The sequence below is a fragment of the Bombina bombina genome, chromosome 5 (genome assembly GCF_027579735.1).
Source record: "Bombina bombina isolate aBomBom1 chromosome 5, aBomBom1.pri, whole genome shotgun sequence".
Taxonomy (NCBI): domain Eukaryota; kingdom Metazoa; phylum Chordata; class Amphibia; order Anura; family Bombinatoridae; genus Bombina; species Bombina bombina.
Window position 1 is genome coordinate 813,204,958 of NC_069503.1, and position 20,870 is coordinate 813,225,827.

The 20,870-nt window shown below is 39.6% G+C and overlaps 2 protein-coding genes across 3 annotated transcripts in view; both read left to right on the plus strand.

The window, feature by feature from the left end:
• Nucleotides 1-5,887, plus strand: part of LOC128660858 (lamina-associated polypeptide 2, isoforms alpha/zeta-like) — a 114,741-nt gene extending 108,854 nt beyond the window's left edge. The window contains exon 2 of the mRNA XM_053714921.1: nt 5,860-5,887. The gene's annotated coding sequence lies outside the window, so the exon portion shown is untranslated. The remainder of the gene's footprint in view (nt 1-5,859) is intronic.
• The window catches only part of RALBP1 (ralA binding protein 1), a 216,249-nt gene extending 199,091 nt beyond the window's left edge, over nt 1-17,158 (plus strand). For both annotated transcript variants that reach the window (XM_053714919.1, XM_053714920.1), the window contains exon 10: nt 16,607-17,158. In XM_053714919.1, the coding sequence (XP_053570894.1) occupies nt 16,607-16,870 (264 nt within the window). In that variant the 3' untranslated portion in view covers nt 16,871-17,158. The remainder of the gene's footprint in view (nt 1-16,606) is intronic.
• The last annotated feature ends 3,712 nt before the right edge of the window (nt 17,159-20,870 follow it).

A 20,870-nucleotide genomic window follows, 5' to 3' on the forward strand; every position in this document is an offset into this window, starting at 1 on the left:
ATTTCCTGTTGGGGAAGAGAATATCCCACAAGTAAGGATGACGCCGTGGACCGGACACACCGTTGGAGAAAGTAATTTATCAGGTAAACATAAATTCTGTTTTTGTGGTGTAAACTGATATTAGTGTTGATAATTGAATATCCTTATGCTGATTTTATTTTAGTATAGTGCAAATCCTCAACCTATCTCTCCTTTGCTGAATGTTAACCCCATGGACTTAAACAATCACTAAATCAGGCCCAAAAGAGACCTGTATCGCTACTTATGGGACTGAAAATGGAGGACTTTCAATTTTGTAGATCAATCGCAGTTAGACTTGATGTGTTTATTTTCTGTATTATGTCTATCACGCAAAATGCCTGTATCATTGTTCCTCAATAAAAAAAAATAAAAAAAAAATAAGAGAGACGTTCTTACATTGTGTAAAAGACCTCTCTACTATGGGAGTAATTCGTCCCGTTCCAAGATTTGAACAGGGACAGGGATTTTACTCCAATCTTTTCGTGGTTCCCAAAAAAGAGGGAAAGTTCAGACCTATTTTAGACCTCAAGAGTCTAAACAAGTTTCTCAGAGTTCCATCTGTCAAGATGGAGACCATCCGAACAATTTTACCAATGATCCAGGAGGGTCAATATAGGACTACCGTGGACTTGAAGGATGCATATCTTCATATTCCTATCCACAAGGATCATCATCAGTTCCTAAGGTTTGCTTTCCTGGACAAACATTTTCAGTTTGTGGCTCTTCCCTTCAGGTTGGCCACAGCACCCAGGATCTTCACGAAGGTTCTAGGGTCCCTTCTGGCGGTTCTCAGGCTGCGGAGCATAGCAGTGGCGCCTTATCTGGACGATATTTTGATTCAGGCGTCAACTTATCATCTGACGAAATCTCATACAGACACAGTGTTGTCCTTTCTGAGAACTCACGGATGGAAGGTGAACCTAGAAAAGAGTTCACTAGTTCCACGGACAAGGGTTCCTTTCTTGGGAACTTTGATAGATTCTGTAGACATGAAAATATTTCTGACGGAGGTCAGAAAGTCAAAAATTCTAAATACTTGCTGAGCCCTTCAGTCTAATCCTCGGCCATCAGTGGCTCAGTGTATGGAGGTAATTAGATTAATGGTGGCGGCAATGAACATCATTCCGTTTGTTCGTTTTCATCTCAGACCACTGCAGCTGTGCATGCTCGGACAGTGGAATGGAGACTATGCAAATTTATCTCCTCCGATAAATCTGGATCAAGAGACCAGAGAGACTCTTCTTTGGTGGTTGTCGCCGGATCATCTGTCCCAGGGGACGTGTGTCTGCAGACCCTCGTGGGTGATGGTGACAATGGACGCCAGCCTATTGGGCTGGGGTGCATTCTGGAATTCCCTAAAGGCTCAGGGTGTATGGACTCAGGTGGAGTCTTTGCTTCCAATCAATATTCTGGAATTGAGAGCAATATTCAATTCGCTTCAGGCATGGCCTCAGTTGGCTTCGGGCAAATTCATCAGATTCCAGTCGGACAACATCACGACTGTGGCTTATATCAATCAGGGGGGAACGAGGAGTTCCTTAGCAATGACAGAAGTATCCAAGATAATTCGATGGGTGGAGGCCCAATCTTGTTATCTGTCGGCAATCTACATCCCAGGAGTTGACAACTGGGAAGCTGATTTTTTAAGCCAACAGGCCTTTCACCCAGGGGAGTGGGAGCTCTATCCGGAGGTATTTGCCTCACTGATTCTCCGATGGGACAGACCGGAATTGGATCTGATTGCATATCGACTGAATGCCAAGCTTCCAAGATACGCATCCAGGTTGAGGGATCCTCAGGCCGAACTGATAGATGCCCTGGCAGTGCCTTGGTCGTTCAGCCTAGTTTGTGTTTCCACCGTTTCCTCTCCTTCCCCGCGTGATTGCTCGGATCAAACAGGAGAGAGTTTCAGTAATTCTGATCGCACCAGCGTGGCCACGCAGGACTTGGTATGCAGATCTGGTGGATATGTCCTCTCTGCCACCGTGGAAACTTCCATTGAAACAGGACCTTCTTATTCAAGGACCTTTCCAACAGCCAAATCTAAATTCTCTGCAGCTGACTGCTTGGAGATTGAACGCTTGATTTTATCTAAGCGGGGATTCTCCGATTCGGTCATCGATACTTTGATACAGGCACGTAAGCCTGTCACTAGAAAGATCTATCATAAGATATGGCGTCAATATCTTTTTTGGTGTGAATCCAAGGGCTACTCATGGAGTAAAGTTAGGATTCCCAGGATTCTGTCTTTTCTCCAAGAAGGATTGGAGAAAGGGTTATCAGCGAGTTCCTTAAAGGGACAGATTTCTGCTTTATCAATTTTGCTACACAAACGTTTGGCAGATGTTCAGTCTTTTTGTTAGGCTTTAACCAGAATTAAGCCTGTCTTTCGACCAATTGCTCCACCCTGGAGTTTGAATTTAGTTCTTAGTGTTCTTCAAGGGGTTCCGTTTGAACCAATGCATTCCATAGATATTAAATTGTTATCTTGGAAAGTTTTGTTTTTGGTTGCTATTTCTTCTGCTCGTAGAGTTTCTGAGCTTTCAGCGTTACAATGTGACTCACCTTATGTAATCTTTCATTCTGGTAAGGTGGTTTTACGTACCAAACCTGGATTCCTTCCTAAGGTTGTTTCAAATAAGAAAGAAGGAACAACAATTTCCTGAATAATATTATTTCCTAATCCTTCTTCTAAGAAGGAGCGTCTGTTACATAACTTGGACGTGGTCCGTGCCTTGAAGTTTTACTTGCAAGTAACTAAGGATTTCCGTCAATCATCTTCATTATTCATTGTTTTTTCTGGAAAGCGTAGGGGTCAGAAAGCTACGGCTACCTCTCTCTCTTTCTTTTTGGCTGAAGAGTATCATCCGCCTAGCATATGAGACTGCTGGACAACAGCCTCCTGAAAGAATTACGGCTCATTCTACTAGGGCTGTGGCTTGTACATGGGCTTTTAAAATGATGCTTCTGTTGAACATATTTGCAAGGCTGCGACTTGGTCGTCTCTTGATACTTTTTCCAAATTTTACAAATTTGATACTTTTGCTACTTCTGAGGCTGGTTTTGGGAGAAAGGTTCTTCAAGCAGTGGTGCCTTCTGTTTAGGTCTCTGTCTTGTCCCTCCCGTTTCATCCGTGTCCTGTAGCTTTGGTATTGTATCCCACAAGTAAGGATGAAATCCGTGGACTTGTCGTATCTTGTAGAAGAAAAGTAAATTTATGCTTACCTGATTAATTTCTTCTACGATGGGGCCTTTTTCAAGACTTCTTGTCTTGAAAAAGGCCCCATTTAGAGGGCCGAAACGCGTAGACGACTATCCAGTAACAAAGATTGAGAGGCTTAATCATATACCAGGACCGGGCTTTGAATGTAAGACTATTTCAATAGGCCATACCCTAAAAGCCACATTTCCTTAGTGCACTTTTTCTCCCTTTTTAGGTGTGTGTGTGCTATATATATAATATATATCTATATATATATATATATATATATATATATATATATATATACTTTTATCTAAGGAGTAGGACATTGGACCTCATCACACTCAAGGATTTTAATCCAAAATAGACATTTCAAGAAGAGATTTATGTACATTTTATCAGGACTTGATAGATTTCGGACTTTTATTATTCCTGTTTTCTTTATTCAATTGTCTATATTGAGTATAAAAGTGTTTTACAATTGTCATATTACTTGATTGTTTTATAAATTGTCATATTACATGATTTTAGAACAAGGTATATACCTCATATTGGAGTCAATATAACGGACCGTTGTGTCCATAAGTTGATTGAAATACAATTCATTTCATTTTGTCTTATTAATTGTAGCTGGTACCGGTTTAGTTTAGTTTTAGGTCTATAAGTGGTAAACCCACGCGTTTTTCACTGTATTGAATTATTGCACTTTATGCACAGGATCATAATTATATATTTCTTTCATGTAATTAACAAGAGTCCATGAGCTAGTGACGTATGGGATATACATTCCTACCAGGAGGGGCAAAAGTTTCCCAAACCTTAAAATGCCCTATAAATACACCCCTCACCACACCCACAAATCAGTTTTACAAACTTTGCCTCCGATGGAGGTGGTGAGTAAGTTTGTGCTAGATTCTACGTTGATATGCGCTCCGCAGCCAAGTTGGAGCCCCGGTTTTCCTCTCAGCGTGCAGTGAATGTCAGAGGGATGTGAGGAGAGTATGGCCTATTGAATGCAAGTGATCCTCTTCTACGGGGTCTATTCATAAGGTTCTCTGTTATCGGTCGTAGAGATTCATCTCTTACCTCCCTTTTCAGATCGACGATATACTCTTATATTTACCATTTCCTCTACTGATTCTCGTTCAGTACTGGTTTGGCTTTCTACAAACATGTAGATGAGTGTCCTGGGGTAAGTAAGTCTTATTTCTCCAACATAGGTGTGTCCGGTCCACGGCGTCATCCTTACTTGTGGGATATTCTCCTCCCCAACAGGAAATGGCAAAGAGCCCAGCAAAGCCGGTCAACATGATCCCTCCTAGGCTCCGCCTACCCCAGTCATTCTCCTTTGCCGTTGTACAAGTTTCCTAGAGGTGCCGGGGCTCCCAGAAGCTTTTCCTATACCAAGCGGGTGGCGGACATTGTTAATAAAGAATGGGAAAGGCCCGGTATTCCTTTCGTCCCTCCCCCCATATTTAAAAAATTGTTTCCTATGGTCGACCCCAGAAAGGACTTATGGCAGTCAGTCCCAAGGTCGAGGGAGCGGTTTCCTACTTTAAACAAACGCACCACTATACCCCATAGAGGATAGTTGTGCTTTCAAAGATCCTATGGATAAAAAATTAGAAGGTTTGCTTAAAAGATGTTTGTTCAGCAGGGTTACCCTTCTACAACCCATTTCATGCATTGTCCCTGTCACTACAGCCGCATATTTCTGGTTTGATGAACTGATAAGGTGCTCGATAGTGACTCGTCCTCCTTATGAGGAGATTATGGACAGAGTCAATGCTCTCAAATTGGCTAATTCTTTCACTCTGACGCCTCTTTGCCAATTGGCTAAGTTAGCGGCTAAGAATTCTGGTTTGCTTTGTGGCGCGCAGAGCGCTTTGGTTTGAAATCTTGGTCGGCTGATGCGTCTTCAAGAACAAGCTACTAAACATTCCTTTCAAGGGGAAAACGCTGTTTGGGTCCTGACTTGAAAGAGATTATCTCTGATATCACTGGGGGTAAGGGCCATGCCCTTCCTCAGGATCGCCCTTTCAAGGCAAAAAATAGACCTAATTTTCGTGCCCCTTTCGTAAAAACGGACCAGCCCAAGGTGCTACGTCCTCTAAGCAAGAAGGTAATACTTCTCAGGCCAAGCCAGCTTGGAGACCAATGCAAGGCTGGAACAAGGGAAAGCAGGCAAAGAAACCTGCCACTGCTACCAAGACAGCATGAAATATCGGCCCCCGATCCGGGACCGGAATCTGGTGGGGGGCAGACTCTCTCTCTTCGCTCAGGCTTGGGCAAGAGATGTTCTGGATCCTTGGGCGCTAGAAATAGTCTCCAGGGTTATCTTCTGGGAAATTCAAGGGACTTCCCCCAAGGGGAAGGTTCCACAGGTCTCAGTTGTCCTTCAGACCACATAAAAAGACAGGCGTTCTTACTTTGCGTAGAAGACCTGTTAAAAATGGGAGTGATTATCCTGTTCCATTGAGAGAACAAGGGATGGGGTTCTACTCCAATCTGTTCATAGTTCCCAAAAAAGAGGGAACATTCAGACCAATCCTAGATCTCAAGATCTTAAACAAATTTCTCAGGTCCCATCTTTCAAGATGGAAACCATTCGAACTATCCTTCCTTCCATCCAGAAGGTCATTCATGACCACGGTGGATTTAAAGGTGCGTATCTACATATTCCTATCCACAAGGAACATCATCGGTTCCTAAGGTTTGCATTCCTGGACAAACATTACCAGTTCGTGGCGCTTCCTTTCGGATTAGCCACTGCTCCAAGGATTTTCACAAAGGTACTAGGGTCCCTTCTAGCTGTGCTAAGACCAAGGGGCATTGCAGTAGTACCTTACCTGGAACGACATTCTATTCAAGCGTCGTCCCTCCCTCGAGCAAATAGGCTCACACGGACATCGTCCTGGCCTTTCTCAGATCGCACGGCTGGAAAGTGAACGTGGAAAAGAGTTCTCTATCCCCGTCAACAAGGGTTCCCTCTTGGGAACAATTATAGACTCCTCAGAAATGAGGATTTTTCTAACAGAGGCCAGAAAGACAAAGCTCCTGGACTCTTGTCGAATACTTCATTCGTTCCTCTTCCTTCCGTAGCTCAGTGCATGGAAGTGATCGGGTTGATGGTAGCGGCAATGGACATAGTTCCTTTTGCGCGCATTCATCTAAGACCGTTACAACAGTGCATGCTCAGTCAGTGGAATGGGGACTATACAGACTTGTCTCCAAAGATACAAGTAAATCAGAGGACCAGAGACTCACTCCGTGGTGGCTGTCCCTGGACAACCTGTCACGAGGGATGACATTCCACAGACCAGAGTGGGTCATTGTCACGACCGACGCCAGTCTGATGGGCTGGGGCGCGGTCTGGGGATCCCTGAAAGCTCAGGGTCTTTGGTCTCGGGAAGAATCTCTTCTACCGATAAATATTCTGGAACTGAGAGCGATATTCAATGCTCTCAAGGCTTGGCCTCAGCTAGCGAGGACCAAGTTCATACGGTTTCAATCAGACAACATGACGACTGTTGCGTATATCAACCATCAGGGGGAACAAGGAGTTCCCTAGCGATGGAAGAAGTGACCAAGATCATTCTATGGGCGGAGTCTCACTCCTGCCACCTGTCTGCTACTCACATCCCGGGAGTGGAAAATTGGGAAGCGGATTTTCTGAGTCGTCAGGACATTGCATCCGGGGGAGTGGGAACTCCATCCGAAATCTTTGCCCAAGTCACTCAACTTTGGGGCATTCCAGACATGGATCTGATGGCCTCTCGTCAGAACTTCAAAGTTCCTTGCTACGGGTCCAGATCCAGGGATCCCAAGGCGGCTCTAGTGGATGCACTAGTAGCACCTTGGACCTTCAAACTAGCTTATGTGTTCCCGCCCGTTTCCTCTCATCCCAGGCTGGTAGCCAGGATCAATCAGGAGAGGGCGTCGGTGATCTTGATAGCTCCTGCGTGGCCACGCAGGACTTGGTATGCAGATCTGGTGAATATGTCATCGGCTCCACCTTGGAAGCTACCTTTGAGACGAGACCTTCTTGTTCAGGGTCCGTTCGAACATCCGAATCTGGTTTCACTCCAGCTGACTGCTTGGAGATTGAACGCTTGATTTTATCGAAGCGAGGTTCTCAGATTCTGTTATCGATACTCTTGTTCAGGCAGAAAGCCTGTAACTAGAAAGATTACCATAAAATTGGAAAAAATATATCTGTTGGTGTGAATCTAAAGGATTCCCTTGGGACAAGGTTAAGATTCCTAGGATTCTATCCTTCCTTCAAGAAGGATTGGAAAAAGGATTATCGGCAAGTTCCCTGAAGGGACAGATTTCTGCCTTGTCGGTGTTACTTCACAAAAAACTGGCAGCTGTGCCAGATGTTCAAGCCTTTGTTTCAGGCTCTGGTTAGAATCAAGCTGTTTACAAACCTTTGACTCCTCCTTGGAGTCTCAATTTAGTTCTTTCAGTTCTTCAGGGGGTTCCGTTTGAACCCTTACATTCCGTTGATATTAAGTTATTATCTTGGAAAGTTTTGTTTTAGTTGCAATTTCTTCTGCTAGAAGAGTTTCAGAATTATCTGCTCTGCAGTGTTCTCCTCCTTATCTGGTGTTTCCATGCAGATAAGGTGGTTTTACGTACTAAACCTGGTTTTCTTCCAAAGTTGTTTCTAACAAAAACATTAACCAGGAGATTATCGTACCTTCTCTGTGTCCGAAACCAGTTTCAAAGAAGGAACGCTTGTTGCACAATTTGGATGTTGTTCGCGCTCTAAAATTTTATTTAGATGCTACAAAGGATTTTAGACAAACATCTTCCTGTTTGTCGTTTATTCAGGTAAAAGGAGAGGTCAAAAAGCAACTTCTACCTCTCTCTCTTTTTGGATTAAAAGCATCATCAGATTGGCTTACGAGACTGCCGGACGGCAGCCTCCCGAAGAATCACAGCTCATTCCACTAGGGCTGTGGCTTCCACATGGGCCTTCAAGAACGAGGCTTCTGTTGATCAGATATGTAGGGCAGCGACTTGGTCTTCACTGCACACTTTTACCAATTTTACAAGTTTGATACTTTTGCTTCTTCTGAGGCTATTTTTGGGAGAAAGGTTTTGCAAGCAGTGGTGCTTCCATTTAGGTGACCTGATTTGCTCCCTCCCTTCAATCCGTGTCCTAAAGCTTTGGTATTGTTTCCCACAAGTAAAGGATGACGCCGTGGACCGGACACACTCATGTTGGAGAAAACAGAAATTATGTTTACCTGATAAATTTCTTTCCTCCAACGGTGTGTCCGGTCCACGGCCCGCCCTGGTTTTTTAATCAGGTCTGATAATTTATTTTCTTTAACTACAGTCACCACGGTACCATATGGTTTCTCCTATGCTATTATTCCTCCTTAACGTCGGTCGAATGACTGGGGTAGGCGGAGCCTAGGAGGGATCATGTGACCGGCTTTGCTGGGCTCTTTGCCATTTCCTGTTGGGGAGGAGAATATCCCACAAGTAAGGATGACGCCGTGGACCGGACACACCGTTGGAGAAAGAAATTTATCAGGTAACATAAATTCTGTTTTTCTGTGACACTCTAAGCTATGGTTGGGCACTTTATTTATAAAGTTCTAAATATATGTATTCAAACATTTATTTGCCTTGACTCAGAATGTTCAACTTTCCTTATTTCCAGACAGTCAGTTTCATATTTGGGATTATGCTTTAATTATCATATTTTTCTTACCTCAAAAAAATTTGACTTTTTTCCCTGTGGGCTGTTAGGCTCGCGGGGGCTGAAAATGCTTCATTTTATTGCGTCATTCTTGGCGCGGACTTTTTTGGCGCAAAAATTCATTTCCGTTTCCGGCGTCATACGTGTCGCCGGAAGTTGCGTCATTTTTTTGACGTTATTTTGCGCCAAAAATGTCGGCGTTCCGGATGTGGCGTCATTTTTGGCGCCAAAAGCATTTAGGCGCCAAATAATGTGGGCGTCTTATTTGGCGCCAAAAAAATATGGGCGTCGCTTTTGTCTCCACATTATTTCAGTCTCATTTTTCATTTGCTTCTGGTTGCTAGAAGCTTGATGTTTGGCATTTTTTTTTCCCATTCCTGAAACTGTCTTATAAGGAATTTGATCTATTTTGCTTTATATGTTGTTTTTTCTCTTACATATTGCAAGATGTCTCACGTTGCATCTGAGCCAGAAGATACTACAGGAAAACCTCTGCCTGCTGGATCTACCAAAGCTAAGTGTATCTGCTGTAAACTTTTGGTAGCTATTCCTCCAGCTGTTGTTTGTATTAAATGTCATGACAAACTTGTTAATGCAGATAATATTTCCTTTAGTGATGTACCATTGCCTGTTGCAGTTCCCTCAACATCTAAGGTGCAGAATGTTCCTGATAACATAAGAGATTTTGTTTCTGAATCCATAAAGAAGGCTTTGTCTGTTATTTCTCCTTCTAGTAAACGTAAAAAGTCTTTTAAATCTTCTCTCTCTACAGATGAATTTTTAAATGACCACCATCATTCTGATTCTTTGGACTCTTCTGGTTCAGAGGATTCTGTCTCAGAGATTGATGCTGATAAATCTTCATATTTATTTAAGATGGAATTTATTCGCTCTTTACTTAAAGAAGTACTAATTGCTTTAGAAATAGAGGGATTCTAGTCCTCTTGATACTAATTCTATATCGTTTGGATAGGTTTTTAAAGCTCCTTCTAAAACGTTTTAAGCAATTATATCCTGTTCCGCCTGACAGATTAGAATTTTGGGACAAAATCCCTAAAGTTGATGGGGCTATTTCTACCCTTGCTAACGTACTACCATTCCTACATCAGATGGTACCTCGTTTAAGGATCCTTTAGATAGAAAAATTGAATCTTTTCTAAGAAAAGCTTATCTATGTTCAGGTAATCTTCTTAGACCTGCTATATCATTGGCTGATGTTGCTGCAGCTTCAACTTTTTGGTTGGAAACTCTAGCGCAACAAGTAACAAATCGTGATTCTCATGATATTATTATTCTTCTCCAGCATGCTAATAATTTCATCTGTGATGCCATTTTTGATATTATTAGAGTTGATGTTAGATTTATGTCTCTGGCTATCTTAGCCAGAAGAGCTTTATGGCTTAAGACTTGGAATGCTGATATGGCTTCTAAATCAACTCTACTTTCCATTTCTTTCCAGGGAAACAAATTATTTGGTTCTCAGTTGGATTCTATTATTTCAACTGTTACTGGTGGGAAAGGGAACTTTTTTACCACAGGATAAAAAGTCTAAAGGTAAAAACAGGGCTAACAATCGTTTTCGTTCCTTTCGTTTCAACAAAGAACAAAAGCCTGATCCTTCGTCCTCAGGAGCAGTTTCAGTTTGGAAACCATCCCCAGTCTGGAATAAATCCAAGCCTGCTAGAAAGGCAAAGCCTGCTTCTAAGTTCACATGAAGGTACGGCCCTCATTCCAGTTCAGCTGGTAGGGGGCAGGTTACGTTTTTTCAAAGAAATTTGGATCAGTTCTGTTCACAATCTTTGGATTCAGAACATTGTTTCAGAAGGGTACAGAATTGGTTTCAAGATGAGACCTCCTGCAAAGAGATTTTTTCTTTCCCATGTCCCAGTAAATCCAGTGAAAGCTCAAGCATTTCTGAATTGTGTTTCAGATCTAGAGTTGGCTGGAGTAATTATGCAGTTCCAGTTTCCGGAACAGGGGATGGGGTTTTATTCAAATCTCTTCATTGTACCAAAGAAGGAGAATTCCTTCAGACCAGTTCTGGATCTAAATTATTGAATCGTTATGTAAGGATACCAACGTTCAAGATGGTAACTGTAAGGACTATATTGCCTTTTGTTCAGCAAGGAATTATATGTCCACAATAGATTTACAGGATGCATATCTGCATATTCCGATTCATCCAGATCATTATCAGTTCCTGAGATTCTCTTTTCTAGACAAGCATTACCAATTTGTGGCTCTACCGTTTGGCCTTGCTACAGCTCCAAGAATTTTCACAAAGATTCTCGGTGCCCTTCTGTCTGTAATCAGAGAACAGGGTATTGTGGTATTTCCTTATTTGGACGATATCTTGGTACTTGCTCCGTCTTTACATTTAGCAGAGTCTCATACGAATCGACTTGTGTTGTTTCTTCAAGATCATGGTTGGAGGATCAATTTACCAAAAGTTCTTTGATTCCTCAAACAAGGGTAACCTTTCTGGGTTTCCAGATAGATTCAGAGGTCCATGACTTTGTCTTTAACAGACAAGAGACGTCTAAAATTGATTACAGCCTGTCGAAACCTTCAGTCTCAATCATTCCCTTCGGTAGCCTTATGCATGGAAATTCTAGGTCTTATGACTGCTGCATCGGACGCGATCCCCTTTGCTCGTTTTCACATGCGACCTCTTCAGCTCTGTATGCTGAACCAATGGTGCAGGGATTACACGAAGATATATCATTAATATCTTTAAAACCGATTGTTCGGCACTCTCTGACGTGGTGGACAGATCACCATCGTTTAATTCAGGGGCTTCTTTTGTTCTTCCGACCTGGACTGTAATTTCAACAGATGCAAGTCTCACAGGTTTGGGGAGCTGTGTGGGGATCTCTGACGGCACAAGGAGTTTGGGAATCTCAGGAGGTGAGATTACCGATCAATATCTTGGAACTCCGTGCAGTTTTCAGAGCTCTTCAGTTTTGGCCTCTTCTGAAGAGAGAATCGTTCATTTGTTTTCAGACAGACAATGTCACAACTGTGGCATACATCAATCATCAAGGAGGGACTCACAGTCCTCTGGCTATGAAAGAAGTATCTCGAATTTTGGTTTGGGCGGAATCCAGCTCCTGTCTAATCTCTGCGGTTCATATCCCAGGTGTAGACAATTGGGAAGCGGATTATCTCAGTCGCCAAACGTTGCATCCGGGCGAATGGTCTCTTCACCCAGAGGTATTTCTTCAGATTGTTCAAATGTGGGGGCTCCCAGAGATAGATCTGATGGCCTCTCATCTAAACAAGAAACTCCCAGGTATCTGTCCAGATCCCGGGATCCTCAGGCGGAGGCAGTGGATGCATTATCACTTCCTTGGAAGTATCATCCTGCCTATATCTTTCCGCCTCTAGTTCTTCTTCCAAGAGTAATCTCCAAGATTCTGAGGGAATGCTCGTTTGTTCTGCTAATAGCTCCGGCATGGCCTCACAGGTTTTGGTATGCGGATCTTGTCCGGATGGCATCTTGCCAACCATGGGACTCTTCCGTTAGACCAGACCTTCTGTCTCAAGGTCCTTTTTTCCATCCGGATCTGAAATCCTTAAATTTAAAGGTATGGAGATTGAACGCTTGATTCTTGGTCATAGAGGTTTCTCTGACTCCGTGATTAATACTATGTTACAGGCTCGTAAATCTGTATCTCGAGAGATATATTATAGAGTCTGGAAGACTTATATTTCTTGGTGTCTTTCTCATCATTTTTCTTGGCATTCTTTTAGAATACCGAGAATTTTACAGTTTCTTCAGGATGGTTTAGATAAGGGTTTGTCCGCGAGTTCTTTGAAAGGACAAATCTCCGCTCTTTCTGTTCTTTTTTCACAGAAAGATTGCTATTCTTCCTGATATTCATTGTTTTGTACAAGCTTTGGTTCGTATAAAACCTGTCATTAAGTCAATTTCTCCTCCATGGAGTTTGAATTGGTTTTGGGAGCTCTTCAAGCTCCTCCGTTGAACCTATGCATTCATTGGACATTAAATTACTTTCTTGGAAAGTTTTGTTCCTTTTGGCCATCTCTTCTGCTAGAAGAGTTTCTGAATCATCTGCTCTTTCGTGTGAGTCTCCTTTTCTGATTTTTCATCAGGATAAGGCGGTGTTGCGAACTTCTTTTGAATTTTTACCTAAAGTTGTGAATTCCAACAACATTAGTAGAGAAATTGTGGTTCCTTCATTATGTCCTAATCCTAAGAATTCTAAGGAGAAATCATTGCATTCTTTGGATGTTGTTAGAGCTTTGAAATATTATGTTGAAGCTACGAAATCTTTCCCGTAAGACTTCTAGTCTATTTGTTATCTTTTCCGGTTCTAGGAAAGGCCAGAAAGCTTCTGCCATTTCTTTGGCATCTTGGTTGAAATCTTTAATTCATCTTGCCTATGTTGAGTCGGGTAAAATTCCGCCTCAAAGAATTACAGCTCATTCTACTAGGTCAGTTTCTACTTCCTGGGCGTTTAGGAATGAAGCTTCGGTTGACCAGATCTGCAAAGCAGCAACTTGGTCCTCTTTGCATACTTTTACTAATTCTACCATTTTGATGTATTTTCTCTTCTGAAGCAGTTTTTGGTAGAAAAGTTCTTCAGGCAGCGGTTTCAGTTTGAATCTTCTGCTTAGTGTTTTTTGTTAAACTTTATTTTGGGTGTGGATTATTTTCAGCAGGAATTGGCTGTCTTTATTTTATCCCTCCCTCTCTAGTGACTCTTGTGTGGAAAGATCCACATCTTGGGTAGTCATTATCCCATACGTCACTAGCTCATGGACTCTTGTTAATTACATGAAAGAAAACATAATTTATGTAAGAACTTACCTGATAAATTCATTTCTTTCATATTAACAAGGAGTCCATGAGGCCCACCCTTTTTGTGGGTGGTTATGATTTTTTGTATAAAGCACAATTATTCCAATCCTTATTTTATATGCTTCGCACTTTTTTTCTTATCACCCCACTTCTTGGCTATTCGTTAAACTGATTTGTGTGTGGTGAGGGGTGTATTTATAGGCATTTTAAGGGTTTGGGAAACTTTGCCCCTCCTGGTAGGAATGTATATCCCAGTAACGTCACTAGCTCATGGACTCTTGTTAATATGAAAGAAATGAATTTATCAGGTAAGTTCTTACATAAATTATGTTATTATAATGGAATTTTGGGATTGGTTCTTATATAACATATCTTTTACCATATTTTATTTTACTTTGATAAGAAAATTATCACCGCTCAGACTCACAATACGGTGCCCTTTCACTAAGAAAACAAATCCTTTATTGGATTCTTATCTCACAATTTAGATGTCATAATTTTTAAAAAAAAATATGTTTGTTATATTTTTTAGTAATATAACACTTTAAGACCCACAACCAGGGGTCTCTCACTAAGAGAATCCTTTATTGGATTTCTGTGATTCAATTTTTGGTCTGACACAAATTGTTCATGATTGTATTTTAAACACTAAGAACTGTACCAATTCATTATTGGATTGTATTCTTACATTAGGAATCGAAGGGTGATTACCCCTAGGAATTGTACTCCAGTGAGTTTACCATTTTTATCAAAATAACCTGATCTTATTATTGTTAATTTTTGTTAGTTTTTTGTGTATATGTAGAATCTATTAAATATTTGTACAATTATTTGATTTTAAATTTCGACTCCTATGGTATATCTTAGCCAGTGGCGCTCCTATATATCCTAATACCTGTGTTCTGTTTTTTAGACCTATTAGGGGGTCTTCATTATAGTGAGCAGATATCAGTCCTAGGCGCTGGTTACTTATCTATAATAGTTAATATCCCACAAGTAAGGATGAAATCCATGGACTCGTATTGTAGAGGAAATTCATTTTTCAAGTAAGCATAAATTTACTTTTTTATTGGTGGATGAATTTATCCACCAATCAGCAAGAACAAAAATTGGGTTCAGTATCCCTTTAATGATGTACATGCTAAATTAGTTTTAGAACTTTATGATGTCTGCATAACTTCAGAAAAAGTTGAGACTTTTTTTAGGTAATGGGGCAGCTTTTAGGTAATGGGGTAGACTACCAACTAGAATTCAGTATATTGCCCCATTCCGAAATTCCGATTTTGTACAGAATCCGATTCTAAGTGTTGTTCTTATAGCTACTGAATTAACTTAATTTCTAATGTAAAATCTAACAAGTTAAGGCAGATATCGTATGAATTTAGAAATAAGGTACAGTATACTGTAAGATGTCTAAATGACAGACAGATATGATATGCAGAACAGGCTGTTTTTTGTTATACTCAATGGTACATAATGCTGATAATGCCTAGTTTTATGTAATGTATGTTTTTGTTTAAAGTACAGCAGAGATGACACCTATAATCTGTGCTATTATGAGAAATGTGTCTGTATTACATGTTGAGAAAAAAGCAACAAAAAAACTGACGCTCGTTGTAAAAAGATGATTCATCCCTTAAATGATGTATTATGACTCTCTAGACATCCTCTTGTCAATGTAAAAAATGCAGTTTTAAAGCCGTTCTATTTTCAATTTCTTTTAGTGATTTAGAGTAATTGGTGAATCATTAATAAATCCTGGACTTCTTTTTCAATAGGCTATCATTTCCCTCCGTGTGTTGCACGGTTGATTACAAATCCTTAATCCTCTAACTGGATATTTCCTGCATTTTGTAAGGTTTATAAGCTCAGGAGTAAGTCTTCCAAGATGCAATTCATTATAGAGTTAAAGGGATATGAAACTCAAACATTTTCTTTTGTTATGCAGACAGAGCATTATATTTAAAAAAAAAAAAAAAAGTTTCCAATTGACTGCTATTAATTTTTTTTTGTTTCCATTATATTCTGTGTTGAAGAGATACCTAAGTAGGCATCCTTAGCACTACATGACAGGAAATAGCGCTACCATCTAGTGCTCTTGCAAAAAACTTTCTTGTAAAAATGCTGCCATATACTGCCCCAGAAATGGGCCAGCTCCTAAACATACGTCCCTATTTTTTAATGAAAGATACCAAGAAAACGAAGAAACATTGATAATAGAAGTAAATTAGTTGTTTAAAATCGCATGCTCTATCTGAATCATGATAGAAACATTTTGGGTTTCATATCCCTTTAAGGATTGTTCATGGACTAGTTTCTGTGAATTGTTTTTGCAAGGCAGCACAACATTTTATTAGTTCATTGTTTTTGTTCTTTTTTATAAGCAGGACTGGGATACAGGCCTTTCTTTCTCTGAATAGTGAGCGATATTGCTTTCCCCACCTGTGTGTTCACAGTATAGAATTTCTATCACTGGCTATTAAAGAAAACAAGATTTATTTTTACTTTAATCAGTGTCTTTATGCGGTAGTATCCAGTGAAAGGCCTCCCAATCACACAACTAAATTTGTTATACTTGTACTTCCTGCAGTGAGGTGTGTAATATATATCCACAGCTTGTTACATTATAGTGTATACATCTATTTGTTCCTTCTAACATTAGCTGTGCACCATAAATCTACAGGTGGTGTGACTACATTATTGTCTGCTTTATTATAACAGCATTTTCAATCATAAATAACTTTACTTTTTATAGTCACTTTTTAAAATTCCTTGCATGTTTGTAGTTGGATACGACCTGTTTGCTGGATTCTATGATTTATTCTTTTACGTGTTTTGTTAGATAAAGAACAACCATTTGAATCAAGCCATTCATGAAGAAAGAGAGGCGATCATTGAACTACGAGTGCAACTTCGGCTATTGCAGATGCAACGTGTCCAATCTGAGCAGCTGCTGGAGGATGAGGAGCCAGGGAAACTGGTTACCAAGTCACAGCTGCAGAGAGATGCTGTGTCTGAGACAAAAGCACAGAAGGATCAGCCCAAGGCAACGAAGGAGCAAGTGAGACCGTCTCCAATTAAAGACTGGAAGGAAACACTCATTTGAGAATGCAATACATATAAAGACATTTCCCTACTAATCCCTCCAGTCCATTGCTGTGATTTGCAAACTCACGTCCTCCAAATGAAAGACTTTTAATTATTACATTGGGTTCTGGCTATGTGGGGCTCAGGTTATTGTGAAAGAAAATATAACAACAAAAATATAGTAAATAAAATAAAGTTAGGAAAGTACTTGGAGGAGGGGAGATAGAAGTAAAAAACTTTAGCTAGTGAGGCGTATGGTTATAGAGCAATGTGGTTATGAAAATAAAATTGCTTTGTTTTTACAATATTTGATTTTTAGTGTTTTATGAACCAAATAGACTAATGTAAACAAGCTCAACAGCATTTTTTTATTTATTCATTAATATCTTTTCATCTGTCGCACTTTTAACATGTACAGTTTTTACTTTAATCACAATTAAACCAGGGACTTTGCAGCTGTGAATGCACCTGTTTGAGACTACTATAAATAAATGTATAAATTGTATTTGGTGGAGCAAGGTTTTCAGTGTACACATTTGCTCTATAGCCATTTAGATGTGAAGGCGGTTGCGCTGCTGGTTTCGTATAGTTTTATATAACATGCATGGGCTCATTGGACCATAACTGTATTGCAGTGAGACTGTGCATTCTATGAAATACATCCCCAGCAAAATAATGTGCATTTTCAACACTACTCGATATTACATAGAAAATAGAGGAGCATTTTGTTTTACTGATAACAAAGCTCTCCTTGAAGCCATAGCTTATGTTGCAGATATGTTTTAATGTATACATGTAATGACTTTAGGCTTGTAGATAGTGACCCAGATTCTTAAACATGGTCTTATGTTTAACAGAGAGGAAGTTTATCGACATACAATAAATATCTGGGACAGCATCTTAAGTTAGAATGCAACATTTATCTACTTGCTTTAGTTGTTCAATATTTGTGCCTTTTTTTTTTTTTTTTACAAATGTGTTGGGTAGTCTTCATTTAAGTCACCCCTTCATTACAGAATTCTTTGCTAGCCACAACTTAATGTGAACAGACTTTTGTGTATCCCTTTAAAAGGTGAATGCTCTGATTGTGAGCCTAAGTCTATACTGACCCGTTCGTGTTGACATTGCAAACCCTGCATTAAAAGAACTTTTCTAATTACATTTTGAATACTCTCCCATAATGGTCTGAGCAGTGTTGCTTTGGGACTGCGGGTGTGGAATGAGAGGTTTATGGACATTTTTTCTTTCATCTTTCAGTGATGTGACAGGAGTGACCTTTTCCTTTAATGTTGATGGGCCAGCTATACCTATTTGACATTAAGACCTCTTCCTTTCTAGTTGCAGTTAGTTGCTGATCTATAGAAATATTGAAAAAGGAAGAATTGTGTTTGTTGGCCAATAGCTGTTTGAAGAAAAAATGTCCAATGCACTATATTGATAGTTCTTTGTTAAAGCCAGCAGTTATTTGCATTCAGAGACTGCATATTATGTTCCTGAAGCACTACATACTGAACTCTGTGGATTTGGTTTTAAGAGCCTTCAGCTTCAAAAGAGCCATGAAGCTTTAAAGGGTCTGTTTAACCAAGGTTTTTTTTTGTTTCAGCGTAAAGAGAGGGCATTTTAAATACATTTAAAAAAAGAAAAACTGTGTGTGTCCTGAATAAACCATTGTTTTTTGTTGGGTTTCCAGAGGTGTCTCTAAACCAGAGTTGTGGGAGTTGGATCTCTTAGCCAATGAGTATTAGCAGGAGATACAAAGCTAGTACTATCTTTATTTCATCTTAAACAGCTTTTACTTAAAGGGCCATATGTTTAAACACTTGAAAGTGATGCAGTATAGCTGTAAAAAGCTGACTAGAAAATATCACCTGAACATCTCTGTAAAAAAGAAAGATATTTTACCTCAAAAGTTCATCAGTAGCCACATCCCATTGTAAAGGTCTTCTAAGCAACAAATCAGTATGTCTGTCCCGGGACAGTGGAAGGAGCGAGCTTACGTGCACACTCATCTTATTTCCCTATTCAGTGTAAGGAAGTTTACAATGAAATCTCATGAGTTAAAGGGACACTGAACCCAAAATTTTTATTTTGTGATTCAGATAGAGCATGCAATTTTAAGCAACTTTCTAATTTACTCATATTATCATTTTTTTCTTCGTTCTCTTGCTATCTTTATATAAAAAAGAAGGGATCTAAGCTTTTTTTCTTGGTTCAGAACTCTGGACAGCAGTTTTTGATTGGTGGATGAATTTATCCACCAATCAGCAAGGACAACCTAGGTTGTTCGCCAAAAATGGGCCGGCATCTAAACTTACATTCTTGCATTTCAAATAAAGATTCCAAGAGAATGAAGAAAATTTGATAATAGGAGTAAATTAGAAAGTTGCTTAAAATGTCATGCTCTATCTGAATCACGAAAGAAACAATTTGGGTTCAGTGACCCTTTAAGTCAAATCTCATGAGATCACAGTAAAAGAGTTCATGACCTCAGCACTGTTGATGCTGATTGGCTGATGTTCATTTCTTAATTTTTTTTAAAAAAATTTTTTACCTGCAGCTGGGCAGCAGCTGAATTATATTTTTTTACACAGAACTTACTCTGCTGAGCTGAGGAGATTGTGAGGTAAAATATCTTCCTTTTTTACATAGAGATGCTCAGGTGATATTTTCCTGTCAGCTTTTTACCGTTATACTGTATCATCAGTTTCAAGTGTACAGTATACTGTATATCAGTTTCAAGTGATTTAGCATATGAGTATTATGTCCCTTTAACTGTTTGTTTTCAGTAAAAAAAAAAATATATATATATATATATATATATATATATATTATATATATTCCTCATGCTTTAAATGAGTACAGTGTCCCTTTAGTTGTACATGAAAGCTCAGTCCTAGCAATAGGTTGCATCTTACTAAGTGCACTGATGCAAAACTACAGTATTTTTAGTATCCCTTTAGAAAACAGGGTTACATATATCTATGGTCAGACTTGAAGTTTTTGCTTCTGGTTTCTGCAATTTATGGCAGGAATCCTTAATATTAGTTATCCAATTGTTTAGCTAAAACCAATTGCTCTAAGCAAATTTCCTCTCAGATTGAGAATAGGAATTGTATGTTAGTTATGCTGCGATTGATAGCAGTCTTAAAGGGACATAACACTAAATACATAAGCATAGTGCTGAGGTGAGTCCCTGCCTCCCTCTAGTCATTGGTGCCACGATGTTGAAATCGGACTTTCACTGCATTCCAGTGCTGATGTGTTTGCATACGTGCAGCAACTCTCCTTCAGATATCTACATTGTAACCCTAGGTTACTAAATGGTGGCACCCATAAATAGGAGATTAAATGTATTTAGTGTTTAATGTCCATTTTAAGTAGAATTGGTTATATGGGTATAGCAAAAGAAGAAAAATGCAAGGGATTTTGTAACTAGAATGCACAACCCTAACAATTAAGATTCTACACAGTCAGCTTGTAAATTAATGTTTTTTTGATTTCCCTTTTTACGTTTTTTTTTTTTTTAACATGTTCTCTGAAGTTTTAAAGTATGTAATTGCCTTGTCTGTTACGAGTTATATCTTCTAAAATTTTAAAGTTTGCTTTACAAAATTTGTTTCCATTTGCCATTCACATATCAGTGTTGTATGCCTCCATCATCATGTAGTCCTTTTTGGTTATTGTTTATTATCATGAAATCATGCAGCACTGCAAATAAAGCATGCATTTGAAAGCATCACGTTGTCTGTCACAATTAAGTCTCAGTCAAGTGTGTACTGTTTTTGGCTTAATTGTGCTTGTCCCGATTTCCCTACACAGGCAATAAAACAAATATGATAACCTAAGGTTTTAAAATGCCTAAACCCAGCTTATTGTTTTACAGCATTTTGAAAACCTAGGTTACAAACTTAGTTTTTCATCCTTTCTAGACAACGTGGGACAAGCAAACCAAGAAGTGTTTAATGTCCCCTTTAAAAAATGATTAGTCACGTACTCTTGGATCAGGATGGGCACTGTGT